General features: G+C 32.3%; 1 protein-coding gene across 4 annotated transcripts in view; it reads right to left on the reverse strand.

Moving 5' to 3' along the window:
* Nucleotides 1-18,051, reverse strand: part of LOC139491962 (agrin-like) — a 79,863-nt gene extending 61,812 nt beyond the window's left edge. The window contains exons 1-13 of one of the 4 annotated variants that reach the window (XM_071279948.1): nucleotides 17,785-18,051; nucleotides 16,634-16,727; nucleotides 15,687-15,762; nucleotides 14,284-14,403; nucleotides 13,510-13,659; nucleotides 13,006-13,128; nucleotides 10,181-10,297; nucleotides 9,118-9,240; nucleotides 4,566-4,688; nucleotides 3,111-3,233; nucleotides 1,809-1,934; nucleotides 1,211-1,336; nucleotides 369-488 (exon numbers count right to left, since the gene is read on the reverse strand). In XM_071279948.1, coding sequence (XP_071136049.1) covers nucleotides 369-488; nucleotides 1,211-1,336; nucleotides 1,809-1,934; nucleotides 3,111-3,233; nucleotides 4,566-4,688; nucleotides 9,118-9,240; nucleotides 10,181-10,297; nucleotides 13,006-13,128; nucleotides 13,510-13,659; nucleotides 14,284-14,403; nucleotides 15,687-15,762; nucleotides 16,634-16,694 — 1,388 coding nt within the window. In that variant the 5' untranslated portion in view covers nucleotides 16,695-16,727; nucleotides 17,785-18,051. The remainder of the gene's footprint in view (nucleotides 1-368; nucleotides 489-1,210; nucleotides 1,337-1,808; nucleotides 1,935-3,110; nucleotides 3,234-4,565; nucleotides 4,689-9,117; nucleotides 9,241-10,180; nucleotides 10,298-13,005; nucleotides 13,129-13,509; nucleotides 13,660-14,283; nucleotides 14,404-15,686; nucleotides 15,763-16,633; nucleotides 16,728-17,784) is intronic. The other 3 variants (XM_071279949.1, XM_071279950.1, XM_071279951.1) reach the window with 3 other exon arrangements.
* Nucleotides 18,052-18,570: the final 519 nt, after the last annotated feature.

The following is an 18,570-nucleotide window of genomic DNA, read 5'->3' on the forward strand; positions in this document are numbered from 1 at the left end:
AAATTGCTTTTACCTTTGTAGGTTGGTTTTTGTGTTCGTTACCTGCAGCGGCCTAGGCAGAAAGTAACAGATGAACATTTAGTATTTTGCATTTGTCTTTAATAAAATTAAAGCTTTGCTACACACTGTCAGGCGAGCTGATCCCATACAAAGGTGTTGAGTTTATATTTTTAAATTCTATGTTCGCTTGAAGTTATGAATTAGAACATAAGACAGTTGATACACTTAAATCTAAATTTATCGTCGCTGATGTCAATTTAACGCCTATATGTTTTTCCAATTTCAAATAATGAACAATCATTTTTTTTATAGTAATTTAACATTTAAACAAAACACTCGTGAAATAATCAAAAGCTAAATACAATTACCGGCAATTTGCAGTACACTTGTTGGCATACGTCTGACCATTGGCTCCACAAACTGGTTTATAATCTGTAGAACACCCACAGTTACATGGACATCGACCTGGACATTTTATTCCAACTTTGCTGTGTATTTGAAAAAGAGCATTGCTTATTGAACATAAAATAATTAAAGAGCACACAAAAAGAGAACAGATGTACGCTTTAGAAATGAAAATAAAATGTTACAAAATGTGAAATCTAAAACTGCTTTGTGATGGAGGATGATAACCATTGTGTTTACTGGTATTATTCAGTTGGTGCAAGTGTCACCATGACAGCAACTAAATTATTGCCTTTATTCATTCCTAAAACAGAAGGTAGGAATAAAATGTACAATTCAAAATTGAAATGCTAATTCCAGTTTTCAACTAAATATATATTGCAGGATAATGATTGATAATTCCTTCTGCTGAAAATGAGTTTGATTTTCTTATGTAATATATATTAAAAACACATAAAAGGTCTGATAGGAATCACTAAATATACAACAAGTTACATTCAACCACGTTCACCAACAAATTCCGTACAGTGACCGTTTGCGTTCCGGAACTATTATCATTTACTTAATTACTATATCTAGTATGCAGATCGTAGCTATAACTGCAGGATAGTTTGATTTACTAATAAACTTCTCCTCACAAGAAGTCAAACAAAACAAATTGATATACAAAACAAAGACATAGACAAACAATAACAAACAACACATGGATCAGCTAGCTTGCCTTGGAAAAACACGGAAGTAATTTTTTTTACAGTTGCCTTTTTATAAAAGAAACCTGGGTTCTAATGAAGTTTTATAGTCCTACCTGCATTTAGCATAACACTTGCTATCATAGGTTTTATCATCAGTACCACAAACAGGATTGTAGGTTTTAGGACAGTCACATGGTTCTTGACATGGACACTCAGTTTTACATTTGATAGCTGTATTACTGAAAACAAATTTTGTATTTCAATATTCAAAATTATAGACAATTTCTGTAAAACATTAGTTTTCTTTTTATAAAAATGTGCATATATTTCAAATTAAAAAGAATTTTTAAATTTGATCTTGAAGTCTTGCACAATCTGTCATGAAGGGCTGGATTTGTCTACAGAATAGAGAATTGTTTACCAGTTAAACAGATAGGTGGTCACTTTGTTGTGCCTTAACTCCACTTTATGTTTTGAATTTACTAGTTGGATTGCTGTCTTTAGCGTTTCAATCAACATTTCAGTTTAACATGTTAGTATTCAATTGTGTAATAGTTGAAATTGTTTTTGCGGTATAAATACTCGTTGGCGATACACTGAACATCGCTACCGACGAGTGTAGATTACTCATTTAGTTCGACTCAATTTTGCTTTTACTTTGTTTCACTGAGTCCAAACATACACAATTTAAAGTCAAATATAAAAAAATACCTTAATCTAGCGTAACATTCATTGTTATATGTCTTTCCGTTCACTCCACAAACTGGTTCATTATTTTTAGCACAGTAATCGGTGTTTTCACATGGACATTTTGTATTACATTTTACTGAAACTTTCCTGCAATGTTATATAATGACATTGTTGTAATAAGAAACTAAGGGACACGAGACGTTGCTAATAAAATTGATATGAAATTGAAAACGTCGTCATAGGTAAATAGCGATCAGTATCATCGGTAATCTCAACTCGTTTGCTTGCTTTCCTCCTTCAAAATCTATAATTATCTGCTCTTTGGTTGCGTTGTTGTTTCTCTGAACATTCCCCATTTCCATTCTCAATACTTTCTTGGTTTTTTTACCTTGAAGTTCTTTATTTTTGTCAATTGTTATTTTGTTTTTTGTCTTTTATTTGTTTGTTTAATTTCGTTTTTTCTTTGTTTTTAAGGTGTAATTGTTTGCATTTTGAGACGTGGAAGGGAAGGGGTGCATTTTTTGTTTTTATTGATATTTATTATTATGTATCATCAGCTGCTTGAACCACGGTTGTCGATAAAACCATAATTTTACAAGAACTAAATGCTGTATTATTAATAATAATGCGCAGCTTACTACATGAAAGAAGTTTGTCTTACAGGTGAACAAATCTGTGATAATCGCAAAATTGGAAATGATGAATAATCAGCTTAATTATAGTTAATAAATACTTTTTAAACAGGATTATTTTATGTGTTACTTATTACGCAAATAATACTTTTTCATAAGGTGTAACATATTTAGAATGCATGTCAATCTCCGTTTAATATATTTACGACCTTATTTGCACTTGTGGCGATTGAGGTCCTTTAGGTCATATAGCTTTTCAACTGTTTCAGTTCTCATTGACGCTCAAATATTCGGATACGAGCGTTCAAGATGAAGAAAACACAGAAAAGCGCATCTGATGAATGATCATTTATAAAGTATTCTTTTCTTTTTTGGTTGACAATTGAAAGTCTTCATTTAGTACATGAATTCTTTTATTTCGCTAGGTTGCTGGTTTAATGACGTTACCCAATATCTCATTTTATTCATAGAGCACAAATGTAGCACGCATATTTAGGGCGATAAAATGATAATAATTCTACACGAAGACGCCCTGTTTTTCACGACGAAGTTAGGAGAATGGTAACGAGACAGGGTGCATCAATAGGATACTATTATGCGAAAGTTGTATGTAAAATCGTATATACTAATTAGATATATGAAGTAAGGTATGAGTGCAACTAAGACAACTCTCCATCCAAGTAATACTTACTTGCAGGAAGCGACACATGTGTTTTTATATGATTTCCCATTAACGCCACAAACAGGATTATAGTCTCGTGGACATTCACATTTCTTACATGGACATTTTCCTGTACAGGATACAGGCACTTTTCTTAAATACAATCAAGTCTTACATTTAACAACAATACAACTAAAAACAAAGTTACTAAATTATAATCCTGGTACCTTTGATAACTATTTGCATTTCAAATATAACACCATTTATATTTTGTTCTTTTTATAATGTGTGTATTTGTTTTTATTGTAGATGAATTAACAGCCTTCAGTTTTGATATTTCCAGTCATTTGGTTATTCGGGTGTCTAAATAATTAAGAGGCAGATACATGTAACCTCGTTTTGTCACTTGTCAAAATGAATTGTGCTACATTCGACATGTCGAGGCCTTATATGGCTTGCTATAGGTTATGCTTGTTATTGAAATCAGTATAGTGACCTATAGACAAACTTCTATATCATGTGATGTCTTGTTATTTTTCATTCGGAATCATACAACATCTTTCATATTCACATGTGTACGTATAAGATAATTCTTTTTTATGTTTTGCCATGATGGATACCTCCCGGTGCCCTTATCTATTTGTGGAGATTACTGTACATTTGTTTTATTTCATTTAACACATTCGTCCCTCTTATTATGTAACTTGTTAATAACCAGTTGTTTAATTCACAAGAAAATGTTGCTCACGTGAATTTAATATGAAATTTACGTGCAAAATGTCTATGAAATTCAACTCAAACGAACTTCTACATGAAAATGTTCATGTCAACTTCATGTAAATTGAGATTAACTTGAATCGCATGTGAAATTTCTCATGAAATTTAAAAAAAAAAAAAAAAAGATTTTTTCATTATTTTGATTAAATTAAAAATTTAAATGTTATTTGAACAGGATATGGGGTATTCAATACACTTACAATATATATTATAGCCAAATAACCTTAGTGTGTAGGTAAAGTTAATATCTTTGGTTAGGTTGCTTGCTAGCTGAACTGCGAAGTCAGTATGAGGTTGGGTATGCTACCCTCCCTTATGAGTACACTAGTCTGACAGATAACCGATTTTTCTGTCTGTAGTACTAGACTCCTCGGAAAGGATGGTACTATACCTAACCTAATGATGATTTCACGGCCCCAATATTACCTTTACTTACACACACAGGTCATTTTGGTGTATAGCAAAACACCCGATGCTTAATTGATTAAGTATATCATTGTCGAATCTGTTTTGTTTTCATAATCGAAACAATATATACTGTATCTTGAAAAAATAACCAGAAGTCGAACATTGCCTGAGATTTCGGGTCAAACATTGCACGATATATTACGATGAGCTTAGCAGAATGGTAAAGATACAGGATGTTCGAATGAGATGCTGATATCATGCTAAGGTTTTATGTGAATGGCATACTATTATACAACTTACTTGCAGGAAGCGACACACGTGTTTTTATATGATTTACCATTAGCGCCACAAACAGGATTATATTCTCGAGGACATTCACATTTCTTACATGGACATTTTCCTGTACAGGATACAGGCACTTTTCTTAAATACAATTAAGTGTTATATTTTACAACAGTATTACTGGAAACAAAGTTTGCATTTCAAATATAACAACATTTTTTTTTCTTCATTTTCATAATGTATGCATTGGTTTTTAATATAGATGAATTTCAAACTTTTTTAAGCAAATGCATTGACCTGTGTTTTCCTTTTTCTATGATTTTATTTTATCCCATTGGGTTCGGTCTTCCCCGTATGAAATATCAACCTTCAGTTATAAATATGTTCAGTCTGTTGGATCTTCTTGTGCCTAAATAATTAAATATATATCAAGGCATATTACCTCGTTTTGTCGCTTGTCGGAATAAACTGTTTTATATTTGTCGTCGAGGCCTAATAAAGTTTGCTATATAGGATGGGATTTGCTAATTGTTGAAGTAAGTACGGTGAACTTTAGACAAAGTGCTAACTTCTACGCCTTTTGGGTTCTGGTTGAAAGGTGTGTCATCTGGAATCATGCATCTTTTCATACGTATATGTGTACGTATAAGATAACTTTTTTTATGTTTTGCCATGATGGAAACCTCTCAATGCCTTTGACTTTAACTGTTTGTGGCGTTGGATTAGAGTACAATTTGAATTAATACACTATTTCTGTTAATCATGTAACTTTTCTATAACCAATTATTTGATAGCTTAAAAGAGCACTTGAACCGAGTGTCTCTATTAAAGAGTTAAAATTAATCTTTTAGATTTTTTATAGCTCAATTTCTTTTCATTATAGCAAACAACCGACACAATTCAAAGGCCAAAATTTCAACAGACTCTGTTTTGTCAGAAAGACACTAACAACGTTTACATTTGTGGTTACATCAGACATAAGTTTCTAGAAAATAAGAAATACGATATCAAGGAAATAATTGGAAAAAGACAAAGATGGACAGGAAACTCCATATAGTAGTACATAAAAGAGAATATACGAAAGGAAAATGACACACAACAGACAACTTGAGATATGAAAACAACCTACTGACTTAAAACACATGGGAGCAAATGGGCAACAGAAGGCTAAGTATAGTTCTTGTTCAAGCAGCGACATGTTATTTTATTTAACTTTAAAACAATACATAAATGGAAGGATAAACTTATAAAAATATAGTAACCAAATATTAGACATTTTTCATACTTACTACATTTAAAATTGAGAATGGAAATGGGGAATGTGTCAAAGAGACAACAACCCGACCAAATAAAAAACAACAACAGCAGAGGGTCACTAACAGGTCTTCAATGTAGCGAGAAATTCCCGCACCCGGAGGCGTCCTTCAGCTGGCCCCTAAACAAATATATACTAGTCCAGTGATAATGAACGCCATACTAATTTCCAAATTGTACACAAAAACTAAAATTAAAATAATACAAGACTAACAAAGGCCAGAGGCTCCTGACTTGGGACAGGCGCAAAAATGCGGCGGGGTTAAACATGTTTGTGAGATCTCAACCCTCCTCCTATACCTCTAACCAATGTAGTAAAGTAAACGCATTACAATACGCACATTAAAATTGAGTTCAAGAGAAATCCGAGTCTGATGTCAGAAGATGTAACCAAAGAAAATAAACAAAATGACAATAATACATAAATAACAACAGACTACTAGCAGTTAACTGACATGCCAGCTCCAGACTTCAATTAAACTGACTGAAAGATTATGATTTCATCATATGAACATCAGGCACAATCCTTCCCGTTAGGGGTTTAGTATCATACCATCATAACATATATGAGAAGAACATAACCCGTGTCATGCCAACAACTGTATTTTAGAATAAATGTGTTTAGTTCCGATGCAAAGACCTTATCAGTGACTCAATATTAACGCCAAAATATGCAATCTTTAATGACTTGACAACAGTATCGTAATTATATCCCTTCTTAATAAGTCTATTCAAAGGTTTTGTAAGTTTCTGAGGTGAATACTGACACCTTTGTGCTTTATAAAGAATATTACCATAAAAAATTAGATGTGAAATACCTGAACGTATTAAAAGTCTGCATGTTGAGCTATATTTACGAATGATGTCTTTATACCGATGATAAAATTTAGTAAATGTTTTGACTAGTTTGTGATATCGAAAACCCTGGTGTAATAATTTTTCAGTAATACATAAATTTCTCTCGTTCAAATCGAAAACATAGTTACATACACGAGCGAATCGTACAAGTTGAGATATATAAACACCGTAAGATGGTGACAAGGGAACGTCACCATCTAAAAACGGATAGTTAACGATAGGAAATGAAAAATCATCCCTTTTATCATAAATTGTAGTATTCAGCTGTCCATTAGTGATATAGATATAAAGATCAAGAAAAGGGCAGTGGTCATTGTTAGTATTAGCTTTATTTAAAGTAAGTTCAACAGGATAAATTTCATTAATATACATACTGAAGTCGTCATTATTGAGAGCCAAAATATCATCCAAATATCTAAAAGTATTATTAAATTTGTTTATCAGATGTTGTTTCGATGGGTCTTTGCTTATTTTTGTCATAAATTGTAACTCATAACAATACAAAAATAGGTCCGCAATAAGTGGTGCACAGTTAGTCCCCATTGCAATTCCGATAATCTGACGATATACGGAATCTCCAAAGCGAACAAAAATGTTATCTAGTAAAAATTCAAGGGCATGTATAGTATCAAAGCATGTCCAATTAACATAGTTTTTTTGTTTATTGCTACTAAAAAATGACCTAAAAGAGTTTGAACATATATATTCACATTCTGATTTTTTGAATGCCCATTTAATTAGGTGTGTGAATTTTTTCTTAATGAGAATGTGAGGCAATGTGGTATACAGGGTAGAAAAATCAAAACTTTGAACAGATTCAAAATCACCAATATAAGCATGCAATTTATCAAGTACTTCCAACGAGTTCTTGACACTCCAAAAGTAATTTATTCCACTATTTTCGAAGGCCTTATTTGAACAATTTATTATCAGGTTTTTAATTGTACCAAGTGTGCTGGTAAGAAGAATAGACAATTTAGTAGTTGAACAATGGCTTGAAGACGAAATAAATCTATATTTGTAAGGGGTTTTGTGTAGCTTCGGAAGCCAATACATAGTTGGGACTTTCATTGTATTTGGCTCTGCTTGTAAAGCGGTGGCTAACAGTTTATGTTTGTTACAGATTTCGTTTTCTGAAAATGGAGTCAGTTGGAATGTTGGTGAATTGGTGATTTCCTTTTTCAGAACCTCAATGTAAAATTTACGTCAAACAATAATAATATTATTAGCAGCTTTATCTGCCGGGACAAAAACAAATTCCTTGGCTAGTTCTTTTAGTTTATGTTTGATACGAGAAATAGGTTTATTGTGGTTATTGTTTATAGTAAAATGTTCTTTAAAATGTTGAATACGTATATCAACTATCTTCATTACTGAATTAAAAAAAGAGTCCAAAGATTTTTTGTCAGCTTTTTCCCGTTTTATCCATTTCATACAGTAAGTATGGAGTGAGTCGTGGATGATATTACGACACTCATTCCAATTAATAATTGACGGGGGACGATATTTAGGTCCTTTACTGAGGAATGATTTTAACTCTCGGTCTTGAACGATGTTAAGATCTCCTGTAATAACATGGGAAATGGGTCCATAAATATATTCGGAATTACTGCAATTACATGAAGTAGGTGTATTTTCACTGATATTAACATCTTTACACAATTGACTATAATTAAACACAAATTTCCGGGTAGATTTCTTGTAAATATAACAAATAAGAGGTAGCTCAGTATTGTCAAAATATCCAGGAATTTGTTCTTTAACAGAATGGTCGTTAAATATACCGGCAATATTTACAAAATCAAAGCCTTTATTGACATACTTAATTTTAATAAAATGTTTTTTATGATCTTCAGGGCGATCAATTTTGGGAAATAATTTAGAGTAACAATATGCCATAATAATTTGAACAATTTCATACTTAGGACTGCTATATGAAATTGTGTTGCAATCCTCCAAAATTTTATTTAACTTATTAACCGGTAACGAACAGAGTTTTGTTAACAGATAATGTCTGCCGTTGTTTTTTGAAATAGAAATTAGGTCCGAAATATTGGTATGATTGGCCCGAAATTTTCTTTGTATACATGGTATTTTTTAAATATCAATTGCGAGCTCCAATATCACTTTTTTGGGTGGCGATCCAACTTACGCACGATGTCTATTCAAGAAAAAATCCTGATACTCTATAAATCAGATAGTATTTGTCATGTTTGTGTGGTTTTCATAACTGAAACAAGAGTTTTTCATTCTTTGACATTATAACTGGAATCATTATATTTCAATAATATCAAGCATTACACGAGATTTTACGATGAGCTTAGCAGGATGGTAAAGACACATGATGTACCGATTAGACGCTAAGGTTTTATGTAAATCGAAATATACCAATACTTACTTGCATAAAGCGACACACGTGTTTTTATATGATTTACCATTAGCACCACAAACAGGATTATATTCACGAGGACATTCACATTTCTTACAGGGACATTTCCCTGTACAGGATAAAGGCACTTTTCTAAAATATAATTAAAATCACTAGGTTAAAGACAGGCAAAAGATACCAGAAGGAACATTCAAACTCAAACGTTGAAAATAAAATGACAACGCCATGGATTAAAAGAAAAAGACAAACAAAAGGATAGACAGACAGACAGACAGACAAACAAACAATCAGATAGACAGACAGACAGTAGAATACAGACACAACATAGAAAACTAAAGATTTACCAACATGTACCCCCAACAAAAGCTGAGGGTGGTGATAGGTGCTTAGGAAAGGTGAATAGATCCTACTCCACATGTAGCACCCTTGATGTTGCTCGTGTATAAGTACAAACCCAGAGATACGTCTTATTCGGCAATTCACATTTGGGGAAAGGGGGGCTGGATGATAGTTACAACAATTGGCACATATCTGCTATCATTTGGAAAACGAATATTCCATAACGGTCAGCCATCTTGTGAAAATTTAAAATTTACGAAGGAATGATTTCAACTTCACCACTTTACCTTAAAGTCTTGGTAACTCTATTCACACAGTGAATAAAAAATTGATGGCAAATATTTCCTTTTTTTGGTTTATACAATGTATACATTTTGTACCTTGACATATGAAAATGTAGCATAGACACTTGACTACTACTGAAGACACCTGCATGTTGCTTTTTGTGTGTATTGGCGGCCTTTGGTTGATATCTGCTCTTTTGTCAGGATATTGATTCTTGACTCATTTCCCGCTTCTAATATATATATTCCTTACAGTTAAGCACCGATGTGGACTCAGCTCACAAACACAAAAAGGGACACATGTGCATCACGTGACAACATTTGCTGTGTTCTTGCCCCTTCGACGCATACCACACATCTGATTTAGTTACCAATCACATACACACTTTCCCGAAATCAATTTTTCACATGACGTTCACTAGTATACCTTCTTACAAATATATACTCACGCGCATTTTGCATAGCATTCATTTGAATATTGTTTCCCATTGGTCCCACAGACTGGTGCTATGTCAGCCGAACATTCACAACATGGACATTTGTGGTTACATGATACTTTTACGTTTCTAAAAAATCAGAAAGAAAAATTACGAAAAGGGTAATCAAAAATAACTGTAGGTTTCAGAGAGGCAGACACAACTAAAGCTAAAATAATCAAAAACAAAAACGAAAATAACACTTTACAGCACAATACATAGAAAAATAAAGATTTGAGGACAGAAATACAACAGATTCAGCTCCTATTGCAACACTCGTCGTGTTAGGTAAACATAGTGAAAAAGCTTGAGACCACAACTGATGGGCATATTTGACATTAGCGACATTAAGCCATACATTATGGTGCTTCTGAAAGTTCCGTTAACTCCTGACCAATAAATATAGATTAGAACAAGCAAATTTAGAATTGTATTCTTATATGACATGTTTAATTTCTTTCGCTTTATAAACATACACATGCTCGAAATAAAGTTGTTTGCACATGCGTTTTTTTCCAATTGATCCTGCATTAATATATTTCATTAAAGGGGCAGTAGCTACTACAGATAGAAGGAATGTAAAACGCGATTGTTTTTGTTCAATTATTAATGAAAGTGAATTTATTTAGTGAAATACTCATTCCCTTTTAGCAGTCAGTATGGTTCAATTTTGTTATAATAAGATGATGATGAATTTGTCACTTGCAAGTGAATAATGCGACCTCATTGAATCCGTATTCATGTGAACTTCAATTTAACCCCTTAGCAAGAGACGAATAACGCATGCACTGTCCGTGTTCAGTTATTTTTAAAAAGCAAAAAGAATGTCAACATTAAAAGTGAAACAAAGGTTAATCATTTGATTGACTAGTTCGACCCACACAAAAATCATTCATATACAGGTAAAACAATGATGACATATATTTTTCATCTATAATATGAAATTAAACAGACCTAGAAATATCCAACTGCACGAGTTTATATATCTATTTATTTCGATATTTATGTTTATATTCCTTATATGGCCAGAGGATGTCAACTCGATAGTTATTAGATGGCGTCTAGACTTTAAAAAAACCCCACACGAGACGAAACTACATTTTATCGAGCCCATGCCTAGTAAATTGTTTGTTTTAAACTTTTTGTAATTTGGACGAATGATTTAGATTGTTAAAAATCAAATATGAGAATTCAAGTCAAATCAGTGAACGTAAGAACCCCACACGAAACGAAACTACATTTTATCGAGCCCATGCCTAGTAAATTGTTTGTTTTAGACTTTTTGTAGTTTGGATGAATGATTTAGATTGTTAAATCAAATATGAGAATTAAAGTCAAATCCGTGAACATGAATTTGACAGCTTGTGCCCAAAATGATGTACATGTTGTTAAATATACTTGACATATTTGACCTAGATACGGCAACGTTTATGTTGACTGTTCAAAAAGCCTCCCTCTGAAAAACTCAGTGCATGTAGTCTTCTTGTTTAAAACAAAAAAGGGAGGTCTATGGAAGAGCCTACACAAACGCTCTACATTCTTACCCATCGGACATTGAAATTACCGTAATTGTCCTAATCAGAGTCGAAATAATTGTAGTTTACAAAAGTAGTACGTTACTCTATACTTCTCGAAAGTAAAATGAAAGTTGAGGTCAGCTTTCATTAACATTATTTCGTATATAAGTAGCAATGTTTATTCTAAAAAAAATTATCTGGAAGCTCATTTATACTCTTATTTACACAAGTAATTCATCAACAGTGTTGGTTACATCGTTGGGTTGTACCGATCAAGTTGACAACAGGTTGTTGGTGTGTATGTAATACCACCAGTTCATAGTATATCACATCCGGTTGCATACAAAAATAGGTAGAAAAAAATATTCCCTTGAACTTGACAGTTGTAGGTAATTAATCTTACATTTCATTTCAGTAAAACATTTCTATGTCATAAGTCATAAACAAATATATTTGGTATTTCAAAGCACCCTTTTTTTATTTTGGGTTTTTATAGAATATTTTGGAATCTTGAGGCTACATGGTTACTAAAGCTTATAGTACTGGAAAGGATAAAACTTTACTCATGCCAAGTATTTCTTTATTTGAAACAAAGATAAATTCCGCATATTTAACAAAGACTAATAGGGGGAAATCATTGGTGGTATTACACTTTTGTATATTGATTTTGTGTAAATTGTCATTCACAATACAAACGGTTAGTTCAGCAAACGAAGCATTCTTAAATAGTTACAGTACATGCATGTTTCAGAAGAATCCGTTATTTTGATTGGATAACAACGCTTGTTCGTCATACTAGAATTCACCTTCATGGCCCAATGAAGTTTAAAATTCATGATCACACGTGTTATCAAGAAAAAAATGCACAGGATATTTAAAAAAAGAAATGATAAAAAAACGTTTTCTATTATCCTATTGAAAAAATGTAATTAGAAGTATTGAATGTTTATTTTAGTAATTGCATAGGGTTGGAACAGCGTGGACCGTGTGCACAGCTTTAGTATGAAGCGCCAACATGTACTTCGGTCAACACTTTTACACCCCAATGAATTTACAAAAAAAAGAATCATTCAATTATTAATTTAAAAACACCTGATAATGGATAGAGTATGCGTGTTTTTTTTCTTAATCAAAACAGTACTTTTTTTTTCTTTCCTTGACAACTAACCGGAAGCATAATAAATATTGCTGGTCACACATTGCTGGTAGGAACAAGGATTATACCGATGACATGTCATTAACATGAGAAGATTTTTGTAAAGGATATAAACTTTAACTTACTTGCAGGAAGCGACACATGTGTTTTTATATGATTTACCATCAGCGCCACAAACAGGATTATATTCTTTAGGGCATTGACATGTTTTACATGGACATTTTCCTGTACATGATACAGGCACTTTTCTAAAATATAATTAAATCCGGATTAAGCATAGTCGATAACACGGTGAATAAAAGTTAATAACAGATCTGTTTTTGTTTTTGTTTTTGTTTCTGTTTAATTTGCATATGAAACATTTATAAACGCGTGGCTATTAAGTGCTTTACATATATTATGACACCTGTCTACTGTTGAAGGTTGCATGTTGCCCTTGAGATGTCTTTTGGTCATTTTTGTCGATGGTTGGCTGTCTCTTTGATGTTTCTTTGAACTTATCATGTTTTACCCCAAGCAATATAAAAAAAAATCTGACAACAAAATGTTCTGATTTTACAGCCTGACGCTGACCATTAGGAAAAAAAATGAATATAGACATGAAAGTTCTGTATACAAAAAATACATACCTACAATCCGCTTTACACCTATTGATATATGTTTTACCGTTGGCACCACACACCGGTTTAAACTGTAGACTACATCGACAAGGAGGCTTTACGTGTTTGTATGATCCATAAGGACAGGGACAGCGCATGTAACACTTTGTTTTAACCTCTCTAAAAGTACAAGATGTAGTTTACGTTCGAGAATCTTTATTTTGATATGATTATATCTACATGTATATGATACATTTATGTAGAACATAGCCGAATGGTGCATTGTAATACTTTTTTGGAGAAGACGTTACTAAGTTAAAAAAAAAACTGTGTCTAATCCATTTGTCATTTTTGAACAATAAACAATGTTTAAACTATTGTAATACTACATATTTTTATGTGAGCATGTATAACCATGTACCTTTAGTGTTTATATTCAATACAGTTTAGATTTGATACAATATTTCTACAATGCATACACAAAAAATTGCAATAACAGATGTTTTGTCATTCTGGTACACTTATTCAAAATAAATAACTCTATGTGACAAGGTTGCATGAATATAGTGCATTCACAATCAAGATAAACATAATTATGTTTGATATTTTTGTTTTTTATAATTATAATGTGACATATGTGCAAAACATTAGTTCCAGTATGGCAAACATACATGTATGCTGATTTGCAAAACATTTCGATCCTGAATAGCTTTCATAATTGTAAATAATTGGAAACACATTAGTGCCAATATGCCTTACATGCGCAACATTGGCCAACTATTACTTTAAGAAAAACACACTTACGCACATTTGGCAAAGCATTCGTTCCAATAAGTTTTATCATCTTGCCCACAAACTTGTCGTCTCTGCTGAGAACATTTACATCCACATGGACAGGTTCCCTTACACGATACAGCAATACCTCTATAAATCATACAAATAAGAAAACAGCAAATATCAAAAAGTGTTACTACAACAAAAAAGACAGATTTTTAAAAAGCACTGAGGCTGTATCAGAAATGCTTAGGCATCATTGACACTTATTTTTACTATTTCAACTCCCATATATATAGAATAGTTTGTACACAAAATATGTTTTAGTATTATATTTAAAAGTCAAAAAATAAACATCATAATTAGAAAACAAGAAAAATTAACTGATAAATTTTCTCTTTTCAAGTTATAAAGCTTACATCTATTGACAAAAAAATATTTTCAGGTGGAAAAGTGTAACAGTTTTGTATATTATTGACGACATCACATCTGTCCGTTGCCATGGACGAAATATAAATCGTCTTGATCTTTGAAAGTTACCAATTACCTAACGAATAGCCAATGGAAGTATCGCAATCTCGTCACATGGTGCTGAATAACCTACTCAAATCAATGCAGTTTTCGTATCACTTTTTAATTGTCGCAGTGTGATACGAGAAATATCTCTTCACAGCAGAAATGGATAACTGGCAATAACCATAAGAGAAATAGGTGTGACAACTAGTCAGGATCAAATTACGGTATATATGGGGTCAGTAAATTCCATATGGTATGAGAGCGAAGCTCGAATCCCCATATTGAATTTACTGACCCCATATATACCGTATTACGTCACTAGCACACTATGTAACGAATTTATCTTACCGACTATCTTAACTTGTGAAATTTAGACTATATAGTGACCTTTCAAAATGAGCAAGTCTTCAATACTTTAGCATTAAGAAACCAGTTACTTTCGTTGATCCTACAAAAACAGATGCCAACAATAACAACTTGTTAGGTTTAAATGTGTTTTATGAGTTTATTTCCATCTTAATCAACAATTTCTTCGTCTGTTGAAACCGTTAAGATTTTTGTTCAATACCGTTTTGTTTTTATAAAGGGAAGTAACACCACTACTAACCGTGTATGAAAAAAGGTCCCCCCCCTTTCTTACCTAATATGGAATATAAAGGGATGTAACACCACTACTAACCGTGTATGAAATAAGCCCCGCCTTCCTACTAACCTAATATGAAATATACACGGTCTCCACGAGGACGCTTTTAACCTATCATATTCCTAGAAATGTATAAGAGGTAAGATAAAGCTAGATAGTAACTTTCGTTATGCAATTCATATAGTAATGATTAACACGCCCACGGCTCGTTCATTATTATATTTAAATTACATATCTCCAGTAAATATCAAGCGAAACTAATATCTATACAAACCTATGTGATGCATGACATTCATTTTGATACGTTATCATATCTTCCCCACACACTTCCCCACTGTCAGCATTACAATCTGAAACAAAACTTGTGATAGAAAATCATTCAAATGATAATCTGAACAATGTTGCGGCTTTACACAAGACTTTTTTAATAGTTCACCTTTTAGATTTGATATGATACAAATTTCATTTGATATAGTTGTATAAGTTGAGAGCTGACACTTATATTTTCCCTTTAGTCGGCAGTGGCACCACATACTTATATGATATGAACAGACTATAAGCGTTTTCCTTGTTTAGACTGGATTCTGATTTTGATAGATGCTTTAGAGTAGTAAATATGTTTTGTTGATGTCATGTTTGTGAATATAGGATTGATAGCCAAATTCTATTTTTTATAAAAATAGATGATGAAGGTAATTTCTTATTTAAATCTAAATTAAATTAAAACTTCAGGCCTTAATTTTTAAGAAAAAGTAAAAATATCTTTCCATATATAAATGAGATGTATAAATTGGATAAATAGTTTTTATTTATTTCATGTCCGTCAGTTATACGGTATGCTTCTCCTTTCATTATCACATCTTCTTATATCTATATAATGTGACAGTGTTATTTTGTTTTCATGTATGCCACTAACCCAATAAGGGCATAATAGTGATTGTTTTCAATATATGTAAATATACATTTTGTATAAATTCAAGGCATATTTATAGAAGCCTATATATTGTCATTGAGAGGTATACAATTAGTTTTGTAGCCGTCGGGTTTCTGTCTGTTTGACATATACCAGCACGAAAAGGCCACCCGCTGATTGACGCTCCGACACAAGGGCGAAACAGCAGACGTCCACGTTTGAGTGATTAAGAGTGTCAACAGCATCTCCTTTTAAAAACAAAAACCTGAAAGTTACCAGTCTATGGAATTGGTTATTTATTTTCATACCTTGGCTTGAAGCATCTATACTGGTCACAGCCATTGCTAACAATAATAATACCAACTTCATCTTCTTTAGGGTTCGTCTTTTTCAATATTTTTTCTGCAAAGGAATATAACTTACTTCAATTTGTATATTTGATCTGAAAGATTGATTGAAATAAAAATCAAAGATGTCCCTAACTCACGGTCACCCCCTCACTGACAAACAGCACACCCTACATCGAGAGAAAAAAAAACTTTAAAATATTTTAAAAAGATGTATCCTTGCACTTTTATTTGTGTCCTACAAAAGAGGGACGAAATATACCAGAGGGGCAGTCAAACTCACAAATCGAAAATAAAGTTACAACGCCATGGCTAAAAATGAAAAGGACAAACAGACAAACAATAGTACACATGACACAACATAGAAAACTAAAGAATAAACAACACGAACCCCTACAATGTTGCAAACATGCATCGAAATTCACCAACAAGCCTTTTAATGGCTGACTATTCAGTGTTGGTTTTGTTCATTGTTGAAAGTCGTATTGTGACATATGATTGATTTGTCCATGTCAGTCTACATCTGGGTAGCAGTTGTTTCATTAGTAGTTCTAAGGCATGATCTTCTTAATTTTGTTATTAATAGGATCATGTTTGCCCTCCACGTTGTGTCGTCTATACTCGTGAGAATTGTTTTATATTTGTTTTTTCCTGGTATTTTATAGCTGACTATGCGGTTATTGGTTTTGCTCATTGTTGAATACCGTACGGTGACCTACAATTATAGTTGTTAACAATAACATATATGTCATTTGGTCTTTTGTTGAGAGTTGTCTCATTGGCAATCATACCACTTTTTTTTTATATAGTAAAGCATTATTCTTAACCCCGCCATATTATGTATGTTGCTGTCCCAAGTCAGGAGCCTGTAATTCAGTGGTTGTCGTTCGTTGCCGATACCATATTTGATATTTAGTTTTTTCGAACTATAATCCATGACGAAAATTATAGCAAAGTTATCTAACATACATCTTTGTGTGTCACGAGATTGTCTAAATATTTGTACGGTTTCAATATTTTTCAGCAATGCAAAATTTTATTTTTATTTTAAAACATGAGACTAAATACAAAAAAGGTAACTTTTATTTAATATTAGATTCGCATCAACTTACCTCAGTAGATGTTTCCATTTGTTGGTGACGTTTGTAGAATTTCACGGTATTTTATTATTGTCATTCAAAACATTTTTCCTATCATAAAAATAATCCGTCTTGTCGTAGATAACTATTGAATAGATTTTTTCAGTCTCTGCACAATATTATATAATATACTATATCATTACAATATGTACAACGCAAATCTAAAAATGAATATGTTGGTTGGTTAGATTGTTTTCAGTAATTTATTTGCAATTTGATTGCTTCACATGGTTTGAATAGGGATTTAAACCGTTAAAGCGATTATTTCTTGTGTTTTACAAGATTTTTACCTTGCAACAGGTTTGAGAAAATCGTTTCCTGAAAATATACATACAGCTATTTGACATGCTGATTTTTAATGGGGAAATGTAAATTGTTTTTAACAATGTAATACATGCAATATAAAGAAAAATAAATAAGAACCGGCTTAAAATAACTGATTTGTTTAGGGATAAAAGTTTTAAAAAATAATGTATTTTTTTCTTCATAACTTTACAAAATCTTATTGTTTGACTATTGATTGCAAAACGTGCATTTACAAAATTAAGGCTTTATCCATCATGCATGTTTATGTCTAGACTTAATGCTCTAGTCGAAATTTACAATTAACTAAAATACATATACATGTACATCGTGTTTTAAAATCTGTAACTGATATTTTTAATATGATAACAGATTAAAAGCTTCATTTTCCCCCAAAGCCAAAGGGTGACTGGGTAATAAAAATATAGTAACCTTGGTCTTCTTCCGTACGGCTGT

This window comes from Mytilus edulis, chromosome 10, assembly GCF_963676685.1.
Source record: "Mytilus edulis chromosome 10, xbMytEdul2.2, whole genome shotgun sequence".
In the NCBI taxonomy this organism is placed as follows: Eukaryota; Metazoa; Mollusca; class Bivalvia; order Mytilida; family Mytilidae; genus Mytilus; species Mytilus edulis.